Source organism: Vanacampus margaritifer, chromosome 16, assembly GCF_051991255.1.
Source record: "Vanacampus margaritifer isolate UIUO_Vmar chromosome 16, RoL_Vmar_1.0, whole genome shotgun sequence".
Classification (NCBI taxonomy): domain Eukaryota; kingdom Metazoa; phylum Chordata; class Actinopteri; order Syngnathiformes; family Syngnathidae; genus Vanacampus; species Vanacampus margaritifer.
Window position 1 is genome coordinate 13,610,729 of NC_135447.1, and position 23,655 is coordinate 13,634,383.

The following is a 23,655-nucleotide window of genomic DNA, read 5'->3' on the forward strand; positions in this document are numbered from 1 at the left end:
CCACTTCATACTTGCTCAGACTTCATCTCATGATTTAAATTGAAAAAAAAAAGTTACAAATTAGGGTGTGTACATGCCTGTTGTGGTTCACCTCATGTTGCCTTATTACTTGACCACAGCCAATGAATGACGAGCCTTCAGGAGATTCCCACGGAGGCACATTAAAGGCGTGAACGGAAAGAACAAATAAAGTTTCTTTTTTGCAGCTAGCAAGGGGCCACCACGCGCCTCTTCCGGATGCACTTCCCGATCCAGTCGGACGTCACCCGCTGGGCCCGGCCGCCTCCCTCATCCTCATCCTCCCGATTGTCGGCCAGCGTGTGGGTGGCCGAGGCGGCGTAGTAGTCTGCCACCAGGTCGCCGTCGTACGCCACAAAGTAGCGCCGCAGCTTGGCAAAGTCGTCCACGCCGGAGGGCAGGAGGAGCTTGACGCCGCTAAAGATGTCCAGAAGCGTCTAGGCGTGGGGGGGAAAAAAAAAGGTGTGGAAACCAACAAGGTTCCATCTTTTTGTACATTTTCCAGTAAAATGTGCTAAACCAGCCAGCCAATTTGACACACTCATCTGCCGACACCCACGTCACTCACCAGACCAGGCCCCACCTTTTAAAATCACACGCACATTCTCAGTCACAGATACTACAGTGACCCCCAGTGGGCAAAAATAATACCTGCACCTCAAACTACTACTATATGATTAATCGATTGGACAATTGATTACAAAACTAAACACCCGCAACCATATTAGAATTTTTGAAAATTTATTAAAAATAGGTGGGGAAAATTAGTGGTGGCTTGCATATTTTGGCATGGCGCCACCGTCACCTTGGCTGTTTTGGCGTGTCCGTTGCTCTGCACACTTTCACTCTTCCTCACCTGCAAGTAAAAAAAAAAAAAAAAGAACGAATAAAAATGTCGCGAGCTTTGACCGCGGGAGAGCTCGGCTCGGATTTCACTGCTTGCGTTTGGCCGGTGTGCTGTTACCTGCGGACACATGGAATTCAATCTACATGTATGTTTATATTTGGTGCCGATATTTGTTGGCTGAACAATTAATCTGCTGTACGCACAATGTGCAAACTATAAAAGACTGAAGAAGAGCATGACTTTTAAAATAGGCGTCCAGAAGAACTTCTTACTCACAAATGCGACTAATATGGTCGCAGTCTCAAACCCTGTTATAGCTTCTGCTTTTTTTCTATTGCTATTACGGCACTTAAGTTAAAAATGACTTTTTTAATTTATGCTATTAGGCTAACAAAATGTGCGTGGTAGCAACTTTTGTCACTTTTCCGCCTCACTCCAGTGGTTGCGTTTCCAAAGATTGCCTGTAACTCAAAATCTTGATTTCCAACACGAAAAGGGAAAAAAAATAATAGTGGTCAACAACAAATTTATTTTCTCAAATTGTGATGTGCTGAAAAATTCAAATAGATTGGTTTTGCTCAATCAGGTCACAACTTTTTTTTGTATGTTTTTGTTTAGATGTGCAGGTGTTTTTGCTTCATATTAAATGAAAGGAGGTTCATGCCCTGAATTTTGAACAATGATGACGTAAACATTCAATTTACAGGTACTTACTTTCATCAATGTCTACTATTTTATTTAGCTAAAGCGAGCAAAGTTTGTAACTTTTGATTGGGAAAATGTCAGAAAATGCTGAAAGTAGAGGTGTCAGTCGATTAGAATTATTCACATGACTTTAATAATTGACTCACAATTAATCGCAAATTTATTAATATCTGAATAATTTATATCTACATTTACAATTAAATGTACAATATTTTTTTCACATTTTTCATACTCTTAACATGAAAGTGGAAAGAAATGTTAACCTAATAAAAACATGGTTGCATTTTTTAGTCACTGATACAGTAAGTTCAAAATTCATAACAAAATTAATAAAATGGAAAATATGTACTGTACTGTACTGTAAAAAAACGAGTGTGACAGATGTGTGTTTTTCTGTCACTACATGGCGTAATGGCGTTTGTAAGACAATGGTTACAGCTCAGTGCATTTTTCTTTTCATATAAATGCTGATTAATATTTAAAATGAAGTAACTTGTGAAATTCTGCCCATTTTTAAAATTGTAAAAAATAAAAAATAAAAAACTTGACGCCAGAAAAACCAAAAATCTACTTTGAAAAAATTAAACCTGACATTAACAAGAGAAATGGATGTCATATTTCAATATAAAATTGACCTAAATCAGTTTTTGAAAGGAAGAACAGAAGAAAAAAAAGTAACACAGCGTAACCGTTAACCATTGAGGTCTCAAAACGGTCAAAACTTGCAAGTCAAAAAGTTTTTGCCCCCTCGACTCACTTGTCTTCTTGGGCTTTTTCACACCGCGGTGAGGGTGGCTTGTCATTTCCTGTTTTATTGTGAAAAGTCTGACTCCTCTCGTTTCAGGTCACTTGCCCTTCCTCGTGTGGTGTCTGTGTCAACCCTGATCCCTGATTGTTTCCACCTGTTCCCCATTACCCTCATGTGTTAAATAGTCTGCGTTGTCCCTGTCTTGTGCCGAAGTGTTTTCGTTTGAGCCACTGAAGCCTGCCATAGACCACAGCCTTGATATCCAATTGCCTTGGTGCCTTTATTTGCCTTGTCTCGTGAGAGAACCTTTGTTTGTACTTTTGTATAGCTTAGTTTTGTTTAGTCATAGAGTGATTTTTGTTTTTGAATGTAGTTGTGAACTTCCTCCCTTTTGGAGCGCTTTCAGTTAATGTTTGTATAGTCTTTATTTTTCATCTCTCATTGAAGAGCTTTTTTTTTGTTAATTAAAAGCTGCTTTACCCTCCACCTCTTCCTCTGCGTCTGAGTCCAAAACAGCCGCGTTGTGTCAGAACACTTCGGCCAGCATGGACTCAGCAGAAAGAGAGCAAAGTTTGTAACTTTTGATTGGGAAAATGTCAGAAAATGCTGAAAGTAGAGGTGTCAGTCGATTAGAATTATTCACATGACTTTAATAATTGACTCACAATTAATCGCAAATTTATTAATATCTGAATAATTTATATCTACATTTACAATTAAATGTACAATATTTTTTTCACATTTTTCATACTCTTAACATGAAAGTGGAAAGAAATGTTAACCTAATAAAAACATGGTTGCATTTTTTAGTCACTGATACAGTAAGTTCAAAATTCATAACAAAATTAATAAAATGGAAAATATGTACTGTACTGTACTGTAAAAAAACGAGTGTGACAGATGTGTGTTTTTCTGTCACTACATGGCGTAATGGCGTTTGTAAGACAATGGTTACAGCTCAGTGCATTTTTCTTTTCATATAAATGCTGATTAATATTTAAAATGAAGTAACTTGTGAAATTCTGCCCATTTTTAAAATTGTAAAAAATAAAAAATAAAAAACTTGACGCCAGAAAAACCAAAAATCTACTTTGAAAAAATTAAACCTGACATTAACAAGAGAAATGGATGTCATATTTCAATATAAAATTGACCTAAATCAGTTTTTGAAAGGAAGAACAGAAGAAAAAAAAGTAACACAGCGTAACCGTTAACCATTGAGGTCTCAAAACGGTCAAAACTTGCAAGTCAAAAAGTTTTTGCCCCCTCGACTCACTTGTCTTCTTGGGCTTTTTCACACCGCGGTGAGGGTGGCTTGTCATTTCCTGTTTTATTGTGAAAAGTCTGACTCCTCTCGTTTCAGGTCACTTGCCCTTCCTCGTGTGGTGTCTGTGTCAACCCTGATCCCTGATTGTTTCCACCTGTTCCCCATTACCCTCATGTGTTAAATAGTCTGCGTTGTCCCTGTCTTGTGCCGAAGTGTTTTCGTTTGAGCCACTGAAGCCTGCCATAGACCACAGCCTTGATATCCAATTGCCTTGGTGCCTTTATTTGCCTTGTCTCGTGAGAGAACCTTTGTTTGTACTTTTGTATAGCTTAGTTTTGTTTAGTCATAGAGTGATTTTTGTTTTTGAATGTAGTTGTGAACTTCCTCCCTTTTGGAGCGCTTTCAGTTAATGTTTGTATAGTCTTTATTTTTCATCTCTCATTGAAGAGCTTTTTTTTTGTTAATTAAAAGCTGCTTTACCCTCCACCTCTTCCTCTGCGTCTGAGTCCAAAACAGCCGCGTTGTGTCAGAACACTTCGGCCAGCATGGACTCAGCAGAAAGAGAGCAATGGATCGCAGCTTTGCGGGCTCAGGATGCCCGTCTACGCAGACAGGAGGAGTTTCAGACCGCCATGGCAACGCAAATGACTGAGCTTTCAGCTCAGATTCCGGGTGCTCGAAGTCGCACCAATAGCCCTCCGACCGAGCCAGAGACTCAAGCTACCTTGCCGATCCTACCCGTGCCATATACCGGATCAGGGATCAAGTTAGCCTCTCCTGAGCGATTCTCTGGAGAGCCAGGACAATGCAAGGCCTTTTTAACAGACTGTGACATTCATTTTGAGTACTCCCCCCAGGCTTTTCCCACAGATCGTTCAAGGGTGGCTTTCATGATCTCTCACCTGACTGGAAGAGCCAGAGCCTGGGCCACGGCAGAGTGGGCCCGCTGTTCCCCACTTTGCAGCTCCGCCCCGAAATTCCGAGCCGCTCTTCAGGGAGTCTTTGACCCAGCCTGTTCCGACCGAGAAAAGGCCCGGCAGCTAAGCAGTCTGATCCAAGGAAGGGACTCCGTGAGTGACTATGCCATACGCTTCCGCACTCTTGCGGCAGAGAGTGGCTGGAACACCACGGCGCTCTACGACGTTTTTCTCAAGGGCTTGACAACGTCCATCCAGGAGCTTCTCATCGCAGTCGATCTTCCACCGGATTTGGACTCCCTCATCGCCCTGGCCATACGGACGGATCATCGGCTGCAGGAGGTGACGCAGAGCCGCGCTCGCCGGACCAGGACAATGGAGGGTTTCCCGCGCTTCTCAACATCAGGGGGGTCAGCTCCTCTCGGATCTCTTTCAGTTCAGCGTCAACCAGCTCCCGCGCAACCAGAGGAAGAGCCCATGCAACTGGGCAGAGCGCGGATCTCGCTGGAGGAGAGACGGCGTCGACAGCGGGAAGGGCTGTGTTTCTACTGCGGGAACCGAGATCACCTCGTGGTCGCCTGCCCAGCCAAAAGGACCCAAGAGGTGAGTCAAGTCACGACTCTGGCGGCGGCTCCACGCAGACTCACGTCAGTGAGGATCAACCATCACACCACTCCCACAGACCTCTATGCCCTGATAGATTCTGGGGCCGACGAGAGCCTAATTGACTGGGGGCTGGTGAGACATTTAGGAGCCAAGACTGAGCCGTTAATCAAGCCCATTAAGGCTAGGGCCCTGAATGGAAGTGAACTATTTATTATTACGCACATCACAGAACCCATCCAGCTCCAAGTCGGCAAACATAAGGAGCACCTAGTTTTTCACGTTTTTCAGTCTCCTTCACGGACCCTGGTCCTAGGACACCCTTGGTTGTGTGAACACAATCCCCATGTAGACTGGGTAACTGGCGAAGTTCTGGGATGGGGAAAGAATTGTGTGAGCCATGGGATTGGTTCACCAAACCGAGAAGTAGACATCACCACGGTTGATCACATTTCTGTCAAATCCTTCACAGACGCAGAATACCCGAATTTGAGTGCCGTGCCTCCATGCTACCATCACCTCCAGGAGATCTTCAGTAAGACCAAGGCCATGTCGCTCCCACCCCATCGTGCCTATGACTGTGCCATAGAACTGATTCCTGGTTCCACCATTCCCAAGGGACGCCTATATTCTGTTTCAGGACCAGAGAAGGCGGCTCTTAGGGATTACATCGAAACTTCTCTGAAGGTTGGACTGATTCGTCCTTCCTCATCACCAGCGGGAGCAGGTTTCTTTTTTGTGGGGAAGAAAGATGGTTCCTTACGGCCATGTATAGACTATAGCCCCCTTAATGACATTACGATAAAGAACCGCTACCCTCTTCCTCTCATGTCCTCCGTCTTTGAAAATCTCCAACAAGCCACGATCTTTACTAAATTGGACTTGCGCAACGCCTACCACCTCATTAAGATCCGAGAGGGGGATGAGTGGAAGACAGGGTTCAATACACCTAGTGGCCATTATGAATACCTGGTCATGCCCTTCGGACTCACTAACGCTCCTGCAGTGTTCCAGGCCATGATCAATGACTTGTTGAGAGACTTTCTGGACCAGTTTGTATATGTTTATTTAGACGACATACTCATATACTCGACAGATCTAGCCACTCATCAGATCCATGTTTCCAAGGTTCTTCAAAGACTGCTGGAGCACAAACTGTATGTTAAGGCGGAGAAATGCGTCTTTCATGCTGGAACCGTCTCTTTTTTGGGTTTCGTCATAGCTCCGGGGAGGGTTCAGATGGACCCGGCTAAAACTAGGGCTGTGACGGAGTGGCCCACTCCTGTTAGCCGCAAGAAGGTTCAGCAGTTCCTCGGGTTCGCAAACTTCTACAGACGCTTCATCAGAGGGTTCAGCGCAATAGCTGCCCCTCTGCATGCCCTCACCTCCACTCTGGTGAGGTTCAGTTGGTCACCGGCGGCTGAAGCCGCTTTTGAAGAACTCAAGAAACGATTTGTCACAGCTGCGATCCTCATAGTACCAGATCCACAGCGGCAATTCATGGTGGAAGTGGATGCATCCAATGAGGGGATCGGAGCTGTCCTGTCTCAACGCGCAGAGAAGGATGGAAAGATGCACCCCTGCGCATTCTTTTCACGACGATTATCCAAGGCCGAGCGGAACTATGACGTTGGGGACAAAGAGCTTCTGGCCGTCAAGCTTGCTCTGGAAGAGTGGAGGCACTGGCTTGAGGGGGCAAAGCATCCATTCGTGGTCTGGACCGATCACAAGAACCTGGAATATATACGCAAAGCCAAGAGACTCAACTCACGCCAGGCCCGATGGGCACTGTTCTTCAATCGGTTTTCCTTCTCTCTCACTTACAGGCCAGGGTCCCAAAACGTCAAACCCGACGCCCTGTCCCGTCTCTACGATCCTGAGCCTGTAACTAAGGAACCAGAGACCATCCTTTCGCCGGACTGTGTGATTGGAGCCGTGACATGGCCTATCAAGAGAGAAGTGAAACAAGCCAACGGGGAGGCAACCCCACCAAAAGGGTGCCCGACGAATAGGCTATTTGTTCCAGAGCAGCTGCGCCCACAGGTGATCCATTGGGGTCACACCTCGCTTCTATCCTGTCATCCGGGAGTTCGACGGACAATTTACGCCATCTCCCGGCGTTTCTGGTGGCCTTCCATGGAGCCGGAGGTCCGGGAGTACATCGAGGCCTGCTCGGTATGTGCTCGAAACAAGACATCCACCAGATCGCGCATGGGTCTGCTACAGCCTCTTCCCATTCCTTCTCGACCATGGGCTGAAATTTCCCTGGATTTTGTCACGGGACTTCCTCTCTCCAAAGGAAAGACCACCGTTCTCACAGTAGTTGACCGATTTTCTAAGATGGTCCGATTCTTAGCCTTGTCAAAGCTTCCCTCAGCTGAGGTCATGATTAAACACGTTTTTCGAGTTTACGGGTTCCCTAGAGACATTGTGTCGGATCGGGGGCCCCAGTTTGTGTCACGCTTTTGGAAGGAATTTTGCCGCCTAATAGGCGCCAAAGCCAGCCTAACCTCAGGGTACCACCCTAAGGCTAACGGTCAGTCGGAACGTCTCAACCAGCAGCTGGAAACCGGTTTACGGTGCCTTGTATCTCAGAACCCGGCATCGTGGAGCAAACACCTGGTTTGGGTTGAGTTTGCCCATAACTCCCTGCCCACCTCTGCTACTGGACTCACCCCCTTCAAATGCGTTTTTGGATACGACCCTCCTTTTTTTCCTAACCTAGAGTCTGAGGCCTCTGTTCCCTCAGCCCATGCCTTGGTCCGCCGTTGCCATCGCGTCTGGGCAGCCGCTCGTCAGGTTCTGGAGCGCCAGAGGGACAGAGGCAAGCGAGCAGCGGATCGGAAAAGGAGACCTGCTCCAGTATACCAGCCAGGGAACAAAGTGTGGTTGTCAGCCAAACATCTGCATTTAAAGGTCCATCCATTTTCTTGACCGCTTTTCCTCACAAGGGTTGCGGGGGTGCTGGAGCCTATCCCAGCTGGCTTCGGGCAGTAGGCAGGGTACACCCTGAACTGGTTACCAGCCAATCACAGGGCACACAGAGACAAACAACCATACTCACAATCACACCTATGGACAATTTGGAGTGTTCGATTAACCTGCCATGCATGTCTTTGGAATGTGGGAGGAAACCGGAGTACCCGGAGAAAACCCACGCAAGCACGGGGAGAACATGCAAACTCCACCCAGGAAGGCCGAAGCCCGGACTCGATCTCACGTCCTCAGCACTGGGAGGCGGACGTGCTAACCAGTCAGCCACCGTGCTGCCTTGCATTTAAAGGTGCCATGCCAAAAGTTGGCGCCTCGGTTTGTGGGCCCATACCCCATCTCCAAGGTGATCAACCCGGCCGCGGTCCGTCTTCGCCTGCCTCGGTCCTTGCGTGTTCACCCAACATTCCACGTAAGCCAAGTCAAGCCAGTCAAGGAGAGTTCTCTGGTTCCGGCTCCTACGCCCCCGCCGCCTCCTGTGATTGTGGATGGGGGCCCGTCTACAAAGTCAAGCGATTGCTGGCCGTCCGCAAGCGGGGCCGGGGCAGGCAGTTCTTGGTGGACTGGGAGGGGTATGGGCCCGAGGAAAGACAGTGGATACCTTCCCGCTTCATCATGGATGACTCTCTAATTGAAGACTTTTTTTAGGGATCATCCTGACCAGCCTGGGCCGTCAGGAGTCGGCCTTAGGGGGAGGGGTACTGTCACACTGCGGTGAGGGTGTCTTGTCATTTCCTGTTTTATTGTGAAAAGTCTGACTCCTCTCGTTTCAGGTCACTTGCCCTTCCTCGTGTGGTGTCTGTGTCAACCCTGATTGTTTCCACCTGTTCCCCATTACCCTCATGTGTTAAATAGTCTGCGTTTTCCCTGTCTTGTGCCGAAGTGTTTTCGTTTGAGCCACTGAAGCCTGCCATAGACCACAGCCTTGATATCCAATTGCCTTGTTGCCTTTAGTTGCCTTGTCTCGTGAGAGAACCTTTGTTTGCAATTTTGTATAGCTTAGTTTTGTTTAGTCATAGAGTGATTTTTGTTTTTGAATGTAGTTGTGAACTTCCTCCCTTTTGGAGCGCTTTCAGTTAATGTTTGTATAGTCTTTATTTTTCATCTCTCATTGAAGAGCTTTTTTTTTGTTAATTAAAAGCTGCTTTACCCTCCACCTCTTCCTCTGCATCTGAGTCCAAAACAGCCTCGTTGTGTCAGGCTTGGGCTTTCCGGCGCAGGCGAATTCCCGCCACTGTCTCCGCCCGACTCGCCCTTGTCTTGGCCAGAGGGTCCCGCCGTCACTTTGAAGTCGCAGTTCTCCTTGGAGATGCGATACAGCTCCTGGCAGAAGGACCCGCGTTAAAAGCAAATGAGGAGACGACCCGCAAGCCGGAGTGGCGGCGGCGTACTTTGAGTTGCGACAGGTTGGTGGCGCTCTTCCAATCATTGTCGCCGCAGACGCGCGTCATACGTGGGAAGCGGATGGAGATGCCGTCGGCGGTGTGCATCTCCGACTTGGAGAACTCGGCGCCTGTGATCTCCCACACCGGCGCTTGCTTGAAGGGTTTGAAAGCACAGCGTTGTCACACTTTTAGTGAACAAAATCATTTGCTTCTTTGGACTTGTTCAACAACAGACTTTTATTATTATTATTTGGTTATTTCGTACTTATGTTAATAAAGCTTTTGATCTTTTCTATGAATTTAATTTGGGTCTTTCAGAAACTTTTTTTGAAAAAAAATTTGGACTATTTTGCTTTTCATCTGGATATTATTTCTTAAACAAAGGACTTTTGATATACTTTTTGTCAAAAAAATACTTTGATTTGCATCTTTGGACTTGTTGAACTCCAGATTTTCATTTGTTCAACTTTTTGTCAACCAAAGTGATTTGGGTTAATAAAGGTTTTGATCTTTTTTTTATGTAAGAATTTGATTTGTATCTTTAAAAATTTTTTTTAACAAAAATCTGGACTTTTGCTTTTTCCAGTCAAAGACTTATTTTAATTCTTTTGAATTAAACACATTTTCCTTTGGATATAATTTTGTGAACTTAGGTTAGGATTTGTTGACTTTTTGTGATTGATTTAGATCCTTGTTTAAATTTTGGGTGAACAAAAAAAACAATCTTAAGAGATACTTTTTGTAAATATTGGACTTCTGGATGTTTATTTTTTTTTCTTTTGTGAACAAAGGGCTTTTAAAAAAAAGCATTTTAGACATTTTTTTGTCAATGAACGGACTTTGGATTATTTTCACTTTGGCAACCATAAAAACTTTGATTTGGACTGTTTTTGTGAACAAAGGGCTTTAACTCTTTCACTGCCACTGATGTTTAAAGACGTCAAGTAAAAACCTACGGACCACTGCCAATGACGTCAAAAGACGTCATCCAATTTTTTATTTTTTTTTTTGAAATGGGTGGGGGGAAGCCTTCCGCATTTCTGTTGATAGTTTCAATTAGGTCTGTTGTGCCTAAGGACTATTTTTGGCCCCTAGAGGGCAGCAATGACTGTCTTTTGACAAGATCGGGTGGGCGTCAGTAGAGGCGGAGCTAGAGCGTCGAGCAGGAGATCAGAATGGAAAACAAAGGAAAAATTGTGACCGTTTGCGAGGAGTTCACGCCCGAGCCGTTTTATTTCAAAGACAAAAGACCAAAGCTAAAAGAGCACATTGATGACAACGATGATCATCATCGATGATGATGATGATGACTCCGTGGATGGAAAGCATTGACGCGGCAGTAGAAGACGTGGGGGGGGAAGCTAGATGGCTGAGGAGGAAGTGGTGCCCGTTTGGAAAGCAGCTCTCTACACTTACAAGACGAAAGGGATCGACCAACGCTAAAAGAGCACATTGATGACGACGATGATCATCATCGATGATGATGAAGGTGAATCTGAGCTTGACGGCGAAATTGGAACCGCTGACGCGGCGGCTATGACGGCGTCATAAACGCGGAGCACAATCGAGCACGCACAGGCGGACGTTCGATCGGACGACGAAGAGTGCCCCGAGTCCAATGCATATTCATCGGAGGAGTGGGTACAGTCTGCTACTTGCTATTTATTCCCCGGAAAAAAAGGAAAGTGTAACGTGTAACGTTTGCACGCGAAACGGACAAAGTGAAAGTAAACTTGTGCGAGTCCAGCGGCGTCTCCTTGCACGCAGGAGAGCGTTATAAAAAGAAAAACTGTATTTGAAACATCCACATAATTGTAAGTCGTACCACAGTTGCACACATTTGTAAATAGTTTGCGAAATTGTTTTGTCAAATTGTTACACTGTTGAATGGAAATAAACGTGTTTTGCAATCAAAAAACACTTTTTCATTGTTGGTGAAAGCGTTTTACAGAAGTAAAGCACTATTTAGGTGTTTGTGGCATCATTCATGGACAAAAAGAAGTGTACAATTCACTAGAGTGCATGAAATAACATCGTTTCACAAAAAGCTATTGTTTTCCATTTTTTGTTTCAAAACAGAGAATTTCGGTGAAAGTAACCATTTTCTATTGTTGATTACTGAAGAACAGAATAAGGTAGAAACAAACTCTTTTTTCTGATGAAAGATGAGAATCTTTCATTTGGTAGTATGTGTGTTTCCATAGTCCAAACACAAAATTTTCTGTGGACCTTGAAAGATCAGTCAAAATGCTTAAATCGGCTGGCACTGGCGACAACCCGTTTCTGAAAACGTCTGGCAGTGAAAGAGTTTTAATTGTTATATATTTTAAAGTAAAACAAACAGCTGATTTTGATCACCTTTTGCTTTTTGCAACCAAATGTTTTGCATTTAGATTTGTTGACTTTTTGCAAGCAAATATCTTATCTCTGGCATGCAAATGTGTCGTCCAATAAAAAACGTGCACACTCATCATTGACCACAAGCATGAGTCACCTCGGGACTGCGGATGAGGAAATCCGGATAGTTGTTCTTGACGATTTTCAGCCACCCGGGGATTTTGCTGGGGTCCTGCGAGATTCAAAACGCACACGATTCAAAACGCACACGAAAGAAGACAAACGACTTTGGATGACGTCAGAATTCCCGGCAGGCGGGCGTCCTCGCCGACCTTGCTGATTTTGACGACATCCAGCTCTTTCTGGAGCCAAGCCAACATGGCGTCGTCGTAGCCGCCCGAGCACTTGGTGACCGTGCACCACTTCTTGGAGTCCGGATCGTAGCAGCCCATCAGAAAGCTGGACATGATGCCGCCTAACATGGACACAAACAAACAAACAAAACACGTCATTAGCATTTTTATAACGATGAAATAATGCCAATAAAGGCCTTATTATTCAGATATGAGGACAAAGCAACCATGCAATAATGGATGTAGTGGAGAGAAAATGATGTCGTGATAATTAGGCGGAAAATGTGATCATTTGACAACAATATGTATAAACAATATTACGTGTGATAATACAGCGATGATATATTTAGGGGAAAAAAAATCCTCATATGATTTTTGCAAATTTTACCAACGATCACCTCATATGTTTACACATTAATCACGGTAAGTGGACACTTTATCCACATTTTAGGAATTCTGTCTGTTTGAGAACGTTGCGGCTGGTAAATTCGTCTTGCAAAATTATATTGAAGATGGAATTCATGTAAGAAAAATAGTGATAAATTTTGAAGTCGTTTGGTTGGACGCGAAGTCCCAGATTTTGGATTTTGCCACAGTGTTTGAACTGTACACGTACGTGGTGACGGAAGCATTGTCTACGGAAATGCCGTCACGTTGTTGGGTATTGCGCTAAAATGAAATAAAGCTGCGCTGAGATGACAACAGGCATAAAATAGATGTCGTGAGATTCTTGGATGGAATTAGGATAAGATTATGGATTGACGCAGCGGCTAGATTGCCCGCTGTTAGTAAATCGTAATAAGTTCCTTGAATAAAATGGAAACAGGCTTAAAATATATGTCGTGAGATTCTTGGATGGAATTAGGATAAAGATTATGGATTGAGACAGCGGCTAGATCGCCCGCTGTGAATACATCATAATAAGATCCTTGAATAATGGATTATTTTTCTCAGCGCAGATGAGGATTCTGCACAATTGAATCAAATAATTGTGAACAGACAGGCTGAAATGGGCGTACAAATTTAATTGACAAAGTTATGCTATTAAAATGCCGAGAGACTGCTTCGTGATTGATTAAAAGCAGTATTTATTATTTTGAGAGGAGATCATGATATTTGTTGTGTGTTATTTGTATGTGGTAGAATAGTCGGACGTCACTGTTATTCTTAAAGGGACCGCGATGAGATATGTTGTTGACTAATTCTGTTATAAGTGAGACGTCACTTCCTTTATAAATATTAATACGACTTAACTACAATATAATATAATATAATGGGTTATAAAATGCGGGAGTCGGTGATTAATAGAAATTATAGAGGCTGTGTTCGAGCGCGAGGCGGAATGGTTTGACCCAAATGAGCTTCCGTTAAGCGAGAACGTGATGACGCTACTGAAGCAAGTTGAGAGCGCATGCGCAGTTGCTATCGTAGTTTTGCCCAGTAAACAGACCTGTGAATTGAAGAACTAATAAAAATGGATGCACGATTGCGGTGGAATAAATCTTTTGGCGCCGTTATAATCTACGGTAAATTAATTTTATTGATGGAGGACGTTGAACTTGCACCGTCAGGCGTTCGACGAAAAAATAAGATATATCTGTAATTTCTTCTAGTGGAACAAAAGCAAGACACAATCGTGTGTTCTTGGATAACATTATGAATAATGCTAGAATGCTAGCTTTAGGTATTTCTGTGAAGTTATAACTATTTATATAACTTTAATGTTTAATATAACTTATGGGTGCGCTTTTATTCTGAAGGACTACATGATTTTACCTGATAGTACTTCCGCTAGGCGGAACTAAAGCTTCCGGATTAAATTATCAGCGGTTAAATAATGATATAAAATGTATTTAATATTGAACAACGGGACTTCATTATATTGTGAAAAAGGTTAGTTTATTCTAATAAGATATGTCATTTGTTCGATGGTTTTAATGGCGGCAATTTAACTTTGGATGTGCGTAGACATTGACCGCTCGTTAATAGTGTTATAAGTATATGTAATTTTTATATAGAGGAATATCCCAGAGGTAACTTTAAGAAAAGTGTATTAAATGATGATTGTCAGTAAGGCGGGGCTTTAGGACCCAGATGCGGGAAGGCAGAGCAAGGAGGCAGAGGTGCAGTCCAAAAGAGGTTTTAATATCTAATCAAAAAAAGGCTAACTTCAAAGTACAAAACAAATGGAACTAACAAAACCTGAAGCAAAACATGAAAAAACAACTAAGGCGAGACTAACAACATGACATGGATCCAGATAAGGCAAAGAGGTCAGCGTGACGTGGCGAAAGACTTACAAACGTGGCAACAGCAAAAATGAACCGACACAGACCGGGGGGAGACAACCGACTAAATACACCAACACTAATGACATGACAAGACACACCTGGCTGAGGGCACTGATTGGATGACACATGAGGGTGATGGGGACACAATCAGGGTTGACACAGACACCACACGAGGAAGGGCAAGTGACCAGAAACGAGAGGAGTAGACTTTTCACAATAAAACAGGAAATGACAAGACAAGGGGAACACACAAGAAAAACATGACAGGGAGTAAACAAAACTGAAAATAAACATGAAAGAACCCCTCCATCGAGGGACGGCTTCCAGACGTCCCTTAAAAAGTTCAAAAACAGGGCGGGCGGAGGGGGCGCGGAGGCGGGAACCTGACACATCTCTCCAGTCTAGTCCGGGGGACGTCCCGGGTGCCAGACGAGGGGAGCCCGGCGGCGCCGATCTGGAGGGCGCCCCGGACGCCACACCGGAATAGGACGGCCGTGGGATGAACATCTCCTGTCCACCCCCATGGGCCTGACGCCGCCATGGAAGAAGCGAAGAGGCCCCGCACGAGAGCGGCCGAAGCCAGGAGGCCCGGGGCTGCAGAGGCGAGGACGCCCGGGGTCCTGAGGCTGCCGTGGAGGCGGCCGACGAGGCGCGGAGACTTGAGGCTGCCGTGGAGGCGGCCGACGAGGCGCGAAGACTTGAGGCTGCCGGGGAGGGGGCCGACGAGGCGCGATGACTTGAGGCTGCCGTGGAGGCTGCCGTGGAGGCGGCCGACGAGGCGCGATGACTTGAGGCGGCCGACGAGGCGCGATGACTTGAGGCGGCCGACGAGGCGCGAAGACTTGAGGCGGAGCCGGCACGGAGTCCGGGGGCTGCCGCGGAGCCGGCACGGAGTCCGGGGGCTGCCGCGGAGCCGGCACGGAGTCAGCCCCCGGACTCCGTGCCGCTGCTGCGGAGCTGATACGGGATCTTGGGGCTGACGTGAAAACGGGACGGAAACATGGGCCTGACGCGGAGCTGATACGGGATCTAGGGGCTGACGTGAAAACGGGACGGAAACCTGGGCCTGACGCGGAGCTGATACGGGATCTTGGGGCTGCCGCGGAGCCGGCACGGAGTCCGGGGGCTGCCGCGGAGCCGGCACGGGAACCTGAGGCTGCGTCGGCAGACGTTTTCAGAAACGGGTTGTCGCCAGTGCCAGCCGATTTAAGCATTTTGAGTGATCTTTCAAGGTCCACAGAAAATGTTGTGTTTGGACTATGGAAACACACATACTGCCAAATGAAAGATTGGACTCTCAGCTTTCATCAGAAAAAAAAGTTTGTTTCTACCTTATTCCGTTCTTCAGTAATCAACAATAGAAAATGGTTACTTTCACCGAGATTCTCTCTTTTGAAACAAAAAACGGAGAAAAAGAGCTTGTTGTGAAACAATGTTATTTCATGCACTCTAGTGAATTGTACACTTCTTTTTGTCCATGAATGATGCCACAAACACCTAAATAGTGCTTTACTTCTGTAAAACGCTTTCACCAACAATGAAAATGTGTTTTTTGATTGCAAAATACGTTTATTTCCATTCAACAGTGTAACAATTTGACAAAACAATTTCGCAAACTATTTACAAATGTGTGCAACTGTGGTACTACTTACAATTATGTGGATGTTTCAAATACAGTTTTTCCTTTTGTAACGCTCTCCTGCGTGCAAGGAGACGCCAGGACTCGCACAACAGTTTACTTTCACTTTCGCATTGGTCCGTTTTGCGTGCAAACGTTACACTTTCTTGACGGCCTTTTTTTCCGAGGAATAAAAAGCAAGTAGCAGACTGTACACACTCCTCCGATGAATATGCATTGGACTCGGGGCACTCTCCGTCGTCCGATCGAACGTCCGCCTGTGCGTGCTCCGCTGTGCTCCGCGTTACGACACCGTCATAGCCGCCGCGTCACCTCATCTTCATCATCGATGATGATCATCGTCGTCAACAATGTGCTCTTTCAGCGATGCTTTTGGTCTTTGAAAAAAACGGCTCGGGCGTGAGCTCCTCGCGACCGGCCGCCATTTTTCCTTTGTCTTCCATTCTCATCTCCTGCTCGAGCTCTAGCTCCGCCTCTACTGACCCCCACCCGATCTTGTCAAAAGAGAGTCATCGCTGCCCTCTAGGGGCCAAAAATAGTCATTAGGCAGACCGGCTGGAAACCTTCACCACAGCTCCGGAAGCCTTGCCCGCACCCGTTTCAAAAAAAAAAAAAATAATTGGATGACATCTTTAGACGTCATTGGCAGTGCTCCGTAGGTTTTTACTTGACGTCTTTAAACGTCAATGGCAGTGAAAGAGTTAAAACAGTCAACTTTTTGGACAAACATCAACAAGGGGGACTAGCAAGCTTAATGGTAACATTAAAACTAAGGGCAACTTTATGTATTAATAATATTTGATGGATTGGCTGAAAACTGAGATTTTTTGTAAAACTCATTGGCTTAAGCTACAATATTTTTATAGTACAAAAGATAATACTGGTAAATTTCGTCTGGTTTCAGAAATTGAAAACAGCTAATGGGAATAAGGATAAGGAAAAATTTATTTCAATCTTAATTATATTTTCCGTTATTTGACGCTTGTTAAATTTGGTCTTCTAATATTTTCCCAAATTCTCTTTTGAAATTTAAATAGTTGCTTGGGACGCATTGTTGAATTTACTGGTTAAATGTAAAATTTTCCCCTCTTTTTTTAAACAAAAACGCAAGCAAAATTTATTTACTGCAAAACTTTATATATTAGTCTGAAAAATTTCTCTAAAGCGATTTTTTCAGATGGGGGAATTATTGGTCGGTCTGGGTATATCGTTGCGAAGGACACAAACAGTCCATGTTGAATTAAATAAATATAAAATTAAAAGTTAGTCTTAATGTGATAATTATAGATAGTCCGTGAGAATTAATTTTACAGGAGGACAATTGGGGATTTCCTTGACCATGGAGAAGGAGTACGTTTTGGCAGAGACGGCGAAAATAAGGTGAATATGTTCCATTTCTATTTTTCCCTGGGGCCCTGGGGTTAGATGTTATTTTTTGATTTTATTTGTTGACGAAAGTGGCATTTATTTAATGGCTGGAAGCACATTCATGCCATATCTATAACAGTAAATATTATAATAAAACATTCCAATAATCATTACATTCTGTAAACAAAATTGGCCTCGTCAGATTTGAACTGGCTAAGATTTTAATTTCTTGCATTTATGAATGTGCTCTGGTCATTAAAAGTCAGCCAAAGGCTGGATCCTAACTGAATGTCACAACAAACAGAATTTTTTCCCACAGGACAGGCCTACAGAACTTTATTAACATTTACTAACTCCAAACTAATAACACTACCAGATGCTCTTTCAAGAAGAAGGGATGTGAATAAATGTTTATTAGTGACTAATGAAAATGTCCTGCACCCAGATGAGGTGATGGAAAGGTCAATCGGGTCCAGTCCACGGGGCACCTGGTTCCACATCTTGCCTATCAGACCGGCCGGGGGTCCGCCTTCTGCTCAACCCCCACCTTCAGGAGCGAGCCACCAGATGTGCCAGCTGAGAGGCCATTCAACTGCTTCCAGTTTCCACCAGACGATCTAAGGATTACCCAACGGAGAGAGGAGGAATGTGTCCCTTTTCCGGGGCGTTCCACAAAGAATGAGTCACACCTTGGGCCCGGTGATCATCTCTGGCAGTTGATGTGGGTTCTAAAAGAGCGGAAGGATCCATCCATCCATCCATTCCCTTGACCGCTTGTCCTCACAAGGATTGTGAGAGTACTGGAGCCTATCCCAACTGGCTTCGGGCAGTAGGCGGGGTGCAACCTGAACAGGTTGCCAGCCAATCGCAAAGCTGACAGACTCGGTTTGAAAAAACAAACACAAGAACGAAACCGGAACTGACAAACGTCAACAAAAACTTCCCTAGCCCAAACGACAACAAGTCTTCAATCACGTCTCCAATTGCACGTACATAATGACACTCTTTCTCATACTGACTGTCATGCCAATTTGCTATTTCTGGGATCCCCCACCACAATTTTTTAACATAATCACAACACATTGTCTTCATATATGATATGCTTATTTTACTGAAAGAGAAAAAAATCTTTTAATGAATCACCTTTCCATGAGGCTGTTGCCATTGAAGTAAATGCAATCAAAGACAAAGAGGCAGACGTTGGCATCTTGAAAGGCGGCTTTCTGAAGGACAAAAGAGGACACGCTGGCAACGTCCACTCACGTTTATCACCCGAGTGGGACAAAGGGGCCGACATCTGACCTTATGCACGCCCAGCGTCCCAAAGGGGAGGGGCTTGCTGGTGTTGGTGTCGATGAGCAGCACCTCGGTGTCCAAAATCATACTGTGGCCACCGGGGAACGCCTGTGGGATGTAGTCCTTAAAGTGGGCCACCTGGAGACAGCAACCCAAAAAATACATACATTAAAAACAAAAATAATAAATAAATAAAACTTAATTATTGTTTTTTAATGTGATTTGTAATTTTGAGAACATTTATTGTGCTAAACTCAAAAGTCCGATTCAAAACTCAAATGTTCTGCACCAACCTCTAGTGGCCAGACTGTCATGTGTGCGGTAGCCTGGAGTGTTTCCTGCCACATACTGAGAGAGCAAATGTTGAGAAGTCCTTATGGGAAATTTCCCCACTGTGAGCCTCTCTAGAGGCTGCTAATCATACAAGAGCTCATACTGATCATGCGTGTGTGCGTGTGCGTGACTGACTTTGTGCGGCAACACGGGTTTGAGGCTGCGGCTGAAGTAGCTGAAGGTGTCGCCGCTCTTGTGCACCTGCACGCGTTCGCCGTCGTACTTGATCTCCGAGTACATGCCGTTGGGGCACTTCTTCATGGCATACTAGATGGATTTGCACGCCTCGGCCTACGGGAGAAAAATGCCACAAAAGAATAAGTAAGTAAATGATGGCATCAGGGTACTAGAAGCATGGGTAATGGTGAATGGATTAAAAAAAATGGTACATTTGGAATTTTTGAGTCAAATTATAAAAAAACATCACCTTAAAAAAAAAAGTAAAATGTCATGGTTTGTCTTTTTTTTCTCCATCCAAGAAGAGATTAAGGGCCGTGATAAAACAAAACACTGGAATTTGAGTCAAATTTTCAAGACACGTCACCATATTTTTTTTATTATTTTTTTTTAACACAGAGGCAAAATGTCATGGCAGGGGGATTTATTTATTTTTTATCCAAGAGGAGATTAAGGGCTATGATAAAACACACCACTGGATTTTGAGTCAAGTTTTCAAGAAACATCAACTTTAAAAAAAAAAAAAAAAAAAAGAAGAAAAATGTCATGAAAGGGCAATTATTATTTTTTTATTCAAGAAGAGATTAAGGGCGGGGATAAAACAAACCACTCGGATTTGAAATATCACCTTTTATTTTTTTTTTAATAAAAAACAACAATGTCATGGTTGGGCAAGAAGATATTAGGGCCACAATAAAAGACCACATCAGAAAATTGGAGACTCTGGATTAGGATTATGCGACATCAGCACAATTGATAAGGATTAAAACAAGGATCTCCTATATTTACTTAGGGAGACGTCTTATCCGGGAGGAGACAAAGGCAACGGAGCGAAGCCTGTTACTTAGCGATGGCTGCAAGGTGAAATGTCATCATTTGTTGTCTGGCAGGCTCTGATAGCCGTCCGCAGGGTGCTGCTCGCACAGCACGCCGCCTTCCTCGTTTCCGGTGCCGACCTCTACGACGAGTTGCTCAGCTCCACCGCCATCCTCTCCACGGGAAATCCCAAGTAAGCGTCGCTCTGCGTACGGGTACTTGAACGGGAAGTCAGACATTTTAGGTTGAAGTAGCCATTTTGTTGTGAATTCTTGTGCTCAAAAGTTATTTAAAAAATCAGCCCCTGTCACAGGGTTGACCAATCGAAACAAAATAGGGTGGGCATGTTTATCATAACAAAACGCACGAAAAAGCACAGAGGGCTGTGCAATTAATTGAAATTCAATTCTAATTTCAATTGTTACTCTCCACAATTACAAAATCAGCATGATCATAAAAGAAAAAAATAAGATTATTAATACTAATTTTGAGTTGTTTAAATTTATACATTTGCACCTTTTTATTTTATAATTAAAAAAATGAATAAATGTTCTTTCATCAAACTTGCTTAATTATAGCGTTTCAAAAAAATTATTTTTTCTTAATATTTTTACGTTTAAACATTTTCTTGTTTTGTACCCAAAAAATAAATCATCGTCCTAATCGTGATTTCAATTAATTAATGTAATCAATAATCATAATCGTGATTAATATTTTCTTAATAATCGAGCAGCCCTACAAGGACCCATCCCGAAAATTTTACAGAAAGTTAGCCATTTTGGTTTCAAGCAGCCATTTTGGGGTGTCACAAGGTTCACCCAATGGGCTCTTTGCACAAATCCACTACTTCCTGAACTAATACCCCTCCTTCATTTCCTGTCTTTCATGAGTGGACAAGCTGATTAATTCAGGTGTGCCTGACCTCCGTAACCACGACAACAATGGCCTGACACACCTGGATTCATCCATTTGTCCAATCGTGGAAAGACAGGAAACAAAGGAGTGGTGTTCATTTCATGACAGAACGCAGGAAAAAGTCTCAAGGATCCATCCCCAAAATTGAACAGAATTTATTTTGAAGCAGCCATTTTTGAGTGAATTCCTGCACTCAAAAGTTTGATCAAATTAGCCCCTGCCACAAGTTGGCCAATCAACACAATATTGGGTGGACATGTCTGTCATAACAGAACGCATGAAAGAGTCTCAAGGACCCATTCCACAAAATGAAACAGCAAGTCGGCCATTTTGGTGTCAATGTGATGAAATTCCAGAGAGGTTTTTTATTTTTTGTGCTTCAGTGGATTTTATCCTTCCCTGTTGAAAGTGGAGGACGCATGTAAGTCAAACCAGTCATAAGATTTATTTTTTATTTTTTCTGGTAACCAGATTCCACTGCACCGCTCCCCAATCAATCAATCACAGCCCGAGTCACGTCGACGCCTGGAAAAATTGAATTTGCATCGAGCCGAGTCGCGCCGCGCACGGCGGAATATGCAGCCGAGCGCGTGGCGCGGAAAACGCAGCCTCTAAAGACTCGCCTCGTCCCATTTGGGCCCTAAAGTGGCGTCTGATGTATCAGCCGCATTAACGCCGGCTCCTGCTCGGCTGCTCGCAACAAAAAAAGCCTTCAAAGCACTCGGCGAAAGATTTGCACATTCTCTTTAAGGAGGCAAAATCATCCTACAAAGCGTCTTGTTTATTTTATATTTGAAGTTAAAGTCAATGTTGGTCAAGCATGTCATAAATGTTTCCGCACCCTTCCGAGAGGCTTGCACCGTGTGTCATGGCTGCCCCCTGCTGCTGAAAAGATGGCATTTGGAAGGGCACGCACATGCTGCTTGGACTCCATCATGCAAAGTGGAATGCTGATGTTTGTATTGATTTCACATACACGTCCATCATTTCCTCTTCTACTTTGGACTGTCACACTGAGAGCTGTTTTGAAGTGGTTTTATTTTCGCAATATTACACGGATAAAACTCCAGTCTAATCCAAAATTAGGGGCAAGAGGCAATTACAATTTTCAATTGTAATTAATCTTATGACTTCACGAGTTAACTCGCGATTAATCACAAATTTTATATCTGTTCTAAATGTACAATTAAAAAAATGCTTGGTTTTTCATACTCTTGTTAACAAAAGTGGGGAAAAAACGTTAAACTAATAGAAATAGTTCAAATGAATTTTTGATGTTTGTAGCCGTCAAAGACAGTGAATGAATTAAATAAATATATATATTATTAAAAATTTGGGCATCAGGCGATTTGTTTTTAATTGTAATTAATTGCATGACTTCACTATAGTTAACTCGCGATTATTCACAAATTCCATATCTGTTCTAAATGTACAATAAAAACATTCTAGGTTTTCATACTCTTGTTAACAAAAGTGGGGGGAAAAGTTTCACCAATAGAAATAGTTTAAATGATTGTTTGACGTTTATAGCCGTCAATGGCAGTGAATGAGTTAAGTATTTTCTTTTCTATAATAGCTGGAAGCTTTAGCTAAAACAAGCAAAAAGTTAATGACAATGAAATTTAAAAAAAACAATAAAGCATATAAATTTCTAAAATATTTTAAGTTAAAATTGTGACTCCCCCATGATATTAAACATAATTTTTAAAAGTCTGTTTATTGCCCTCATTATATGACTCTATTTTGTTATAAAATCTTGTAAAAATTTGATTTTTTTTCTCCCCCCTAATTTTGGCTTGCAATTTATGATTTTTTTTGTCATAAAATTGTCTTTTTTCCCCCTCTTATTGTTTTAAATGTAATTTTATTGTATTATTTTTAAATTATATTAACATAAATAATATTAAAATTGTATGCCCAGCATATATAAATGATTTGTTGTCGTTGCAGTAAGCCCAAATGTTCTCCTGGTCTTCTTTGTCCTCAGCTTGGATGCACTGCTGGATTCTGGCGTGTACACGGGCGAGATCACAGAGCTGGCAGGAGGGCCAGGAAGTGGCAAAACTCAGGTCAGTCCACACGTCTCAGTCTTTAGTCTGGCTTTATTTTGGGGAGCATTGATTACCTTTAATTTTTCTGCATTGGAAGTGAAATATTTTTTGGGGGGATGACATTTAAAAAAAGAATATGTAATATATGAAATGTATTTTTTTAATCCCCTAACATTTTTTTTATACAATGCCCATAATATTTTTAAAATGTAAGTTAAAAAAAAAAATGAATCCCCAAACTTTTGGTGGTCTTAGTTTATTTTTTGTCATAAAAGAAAAATGTCAAAATTGAAATATATCAAAATATAAATGGAATGAAATGCCCATACAATTTCAAACAATTTAGATTTTTAAAAAAAAAGTCATATCCCCCCCATTTTTCTTTTGTTAAATATGTTTTTGAATGCAAAAAAAATCTAAAATTTAAAAAAATGCGCAAAATTTATATAATTTTTTTTTTTGATAAACTAGAACCCCCCCCCCAAAAAAAAAAAATTTTTGTTACGTATTTCTCTGAAATTATATTTTTAACAATTTAGAAAATCTGAAGGGGAAAAACAACTTAAAAGTATCGAATCCATTTTAAATACATTTTTTC

The 23,655-nt window shown here is 43.1% G+C and overlaps 4 protein-coding genes across 4 annotated transcripts in view; 1 reads left to right on the plus strand and 3 right to left on the minus strand.

Moving 5' to 3' along the window:
* Positions 1 to 994, minus strand: LOC144036524 (DNA ligase 3-like). The gene is made up of 4 exons (XM_077547230.1): positions 983 to 994; positions 824 to 874; positions 587 to 601; positions 1 to 455 (listed from the first exon to the last, which is right to left on the minus strand). Exons 1-4 carry the CDS (start codon positions 992 to 994, stop codon positions 207 to 209), a joined length of 327 nt encoding a protein of 108 aa, XP_077403356.1. The 3' UTR covers positions 1 to 206.
* Positions 995 to 9,376: 8,382 nt separating this feature from the next.
* Positions 9,377 to 12,803, minus strand: LOC144036525 (DNA ligase 3-like). The gene is made up of 4 exons (XM_077547232.1): positions 12,788 to 12,803; positions 12,151 to 12,293; positions 11,976 to 12,050; positions 9,377 to 9,634 (listed from the first exon to the last, which is right to left on the minus strand). The coding sequence occupies exons 1-4, from the start codon at positions 12,801 to 12,803 to the stop codon at positions 9,377 to 9,379; spliced, it is 492 nt and encodes a 163-aa protein (XP_077403358.1).
* A 5,327-nt stretch (positions 12,804 to 18,130) lies between these two features.
* LOC144035899 (DNA ligase 3-like) lies at positions 18,131 to 20,118 on the minus strand. The gene is made up of 4 exons (XM_077545973.1): positions 20,065 to 20,118; positions 19,059 to 19,389; positions 18,772 to 18,903; positions 18,131 to 18,692 (listed from the first exon to the last, which is right to left on the minus strand). Exons 2-4 carry the CDS (start codon positions 19,110 to 19,112, stop codon positions 18,609 to 18,611), a joined length of 270 nt encoding a protein of 89 aa, XP_077402099.1. The 5' UTR covers positions 19,113 to 19,389; positions 20,065 to 20,118; the 3' UTR covers positions 18,131 to 18,608.
* Positions 20,119 to 20,141: 23 nt separating this feature from the next.
* Positions 20,142 to 23,655, plus strand: part of LOC144036526 (DNA repair protein RAD51 homolog 4-like) — a 19,915-nt gene continuing 16,401 nt past the window's right edge. The window contains exons 1-2 of the mRNA XM_077547233.1: positions 20,142 to 20,284; positions 22,994 to 23,075. Coding sequence (XP_077403359.1) covers positions 20,142 to 20,284; positions 22,994 to 23,075 — 225 coding nt within the window. The remainder of the gene's footprint in view (positions 20,285 to 22,993; positions 23,076 to 23,655) is intronic.

Excerpts from the sequence above, each read along its gene's own strand:
- LOC144036525 (XM_077547232.1), bottom strand. Across the intron at positions 12,051-12,150 it reads ATGTCGTCAAAATCAGCAAG|GACCCCAGCAAAATCCCCGG; the intron begins GTCGGCGAGGAC and ends TGAATCTCGCAG. Across the intron at positions 9,635-11,975 it reads TCCTCATCCGCAGTCCCGAG|CAAGCGCCGGTGTGGGAGAT; the intron begins GTGACTCATGCT and ends AAACCCTTCAAG.
- LOC144035899 (XM_077545973.1), bottom strand. The coding sequence starts at position 19,112 with ATGTGGCAGGAAACACTCCAGGCTACCGCACACATGACAGTCTGGCCA. Across the intron at positions 18,904-19,058 it reads TGACAGTCTGGCCACTAGAG|GTGGCCCACTTTAAGGACTA; the intron begins GTTGGTGCAGAA and ends TGCTGTCTCCAG. Across the intron at positions 18,693-18,771 it reads GGACGCTGGGCGTGCATAAG|AAAGCCGCCTTTCAAGATGC; the intron begins GTCAGATGTCGG and ends TTTGTCCTTCAG.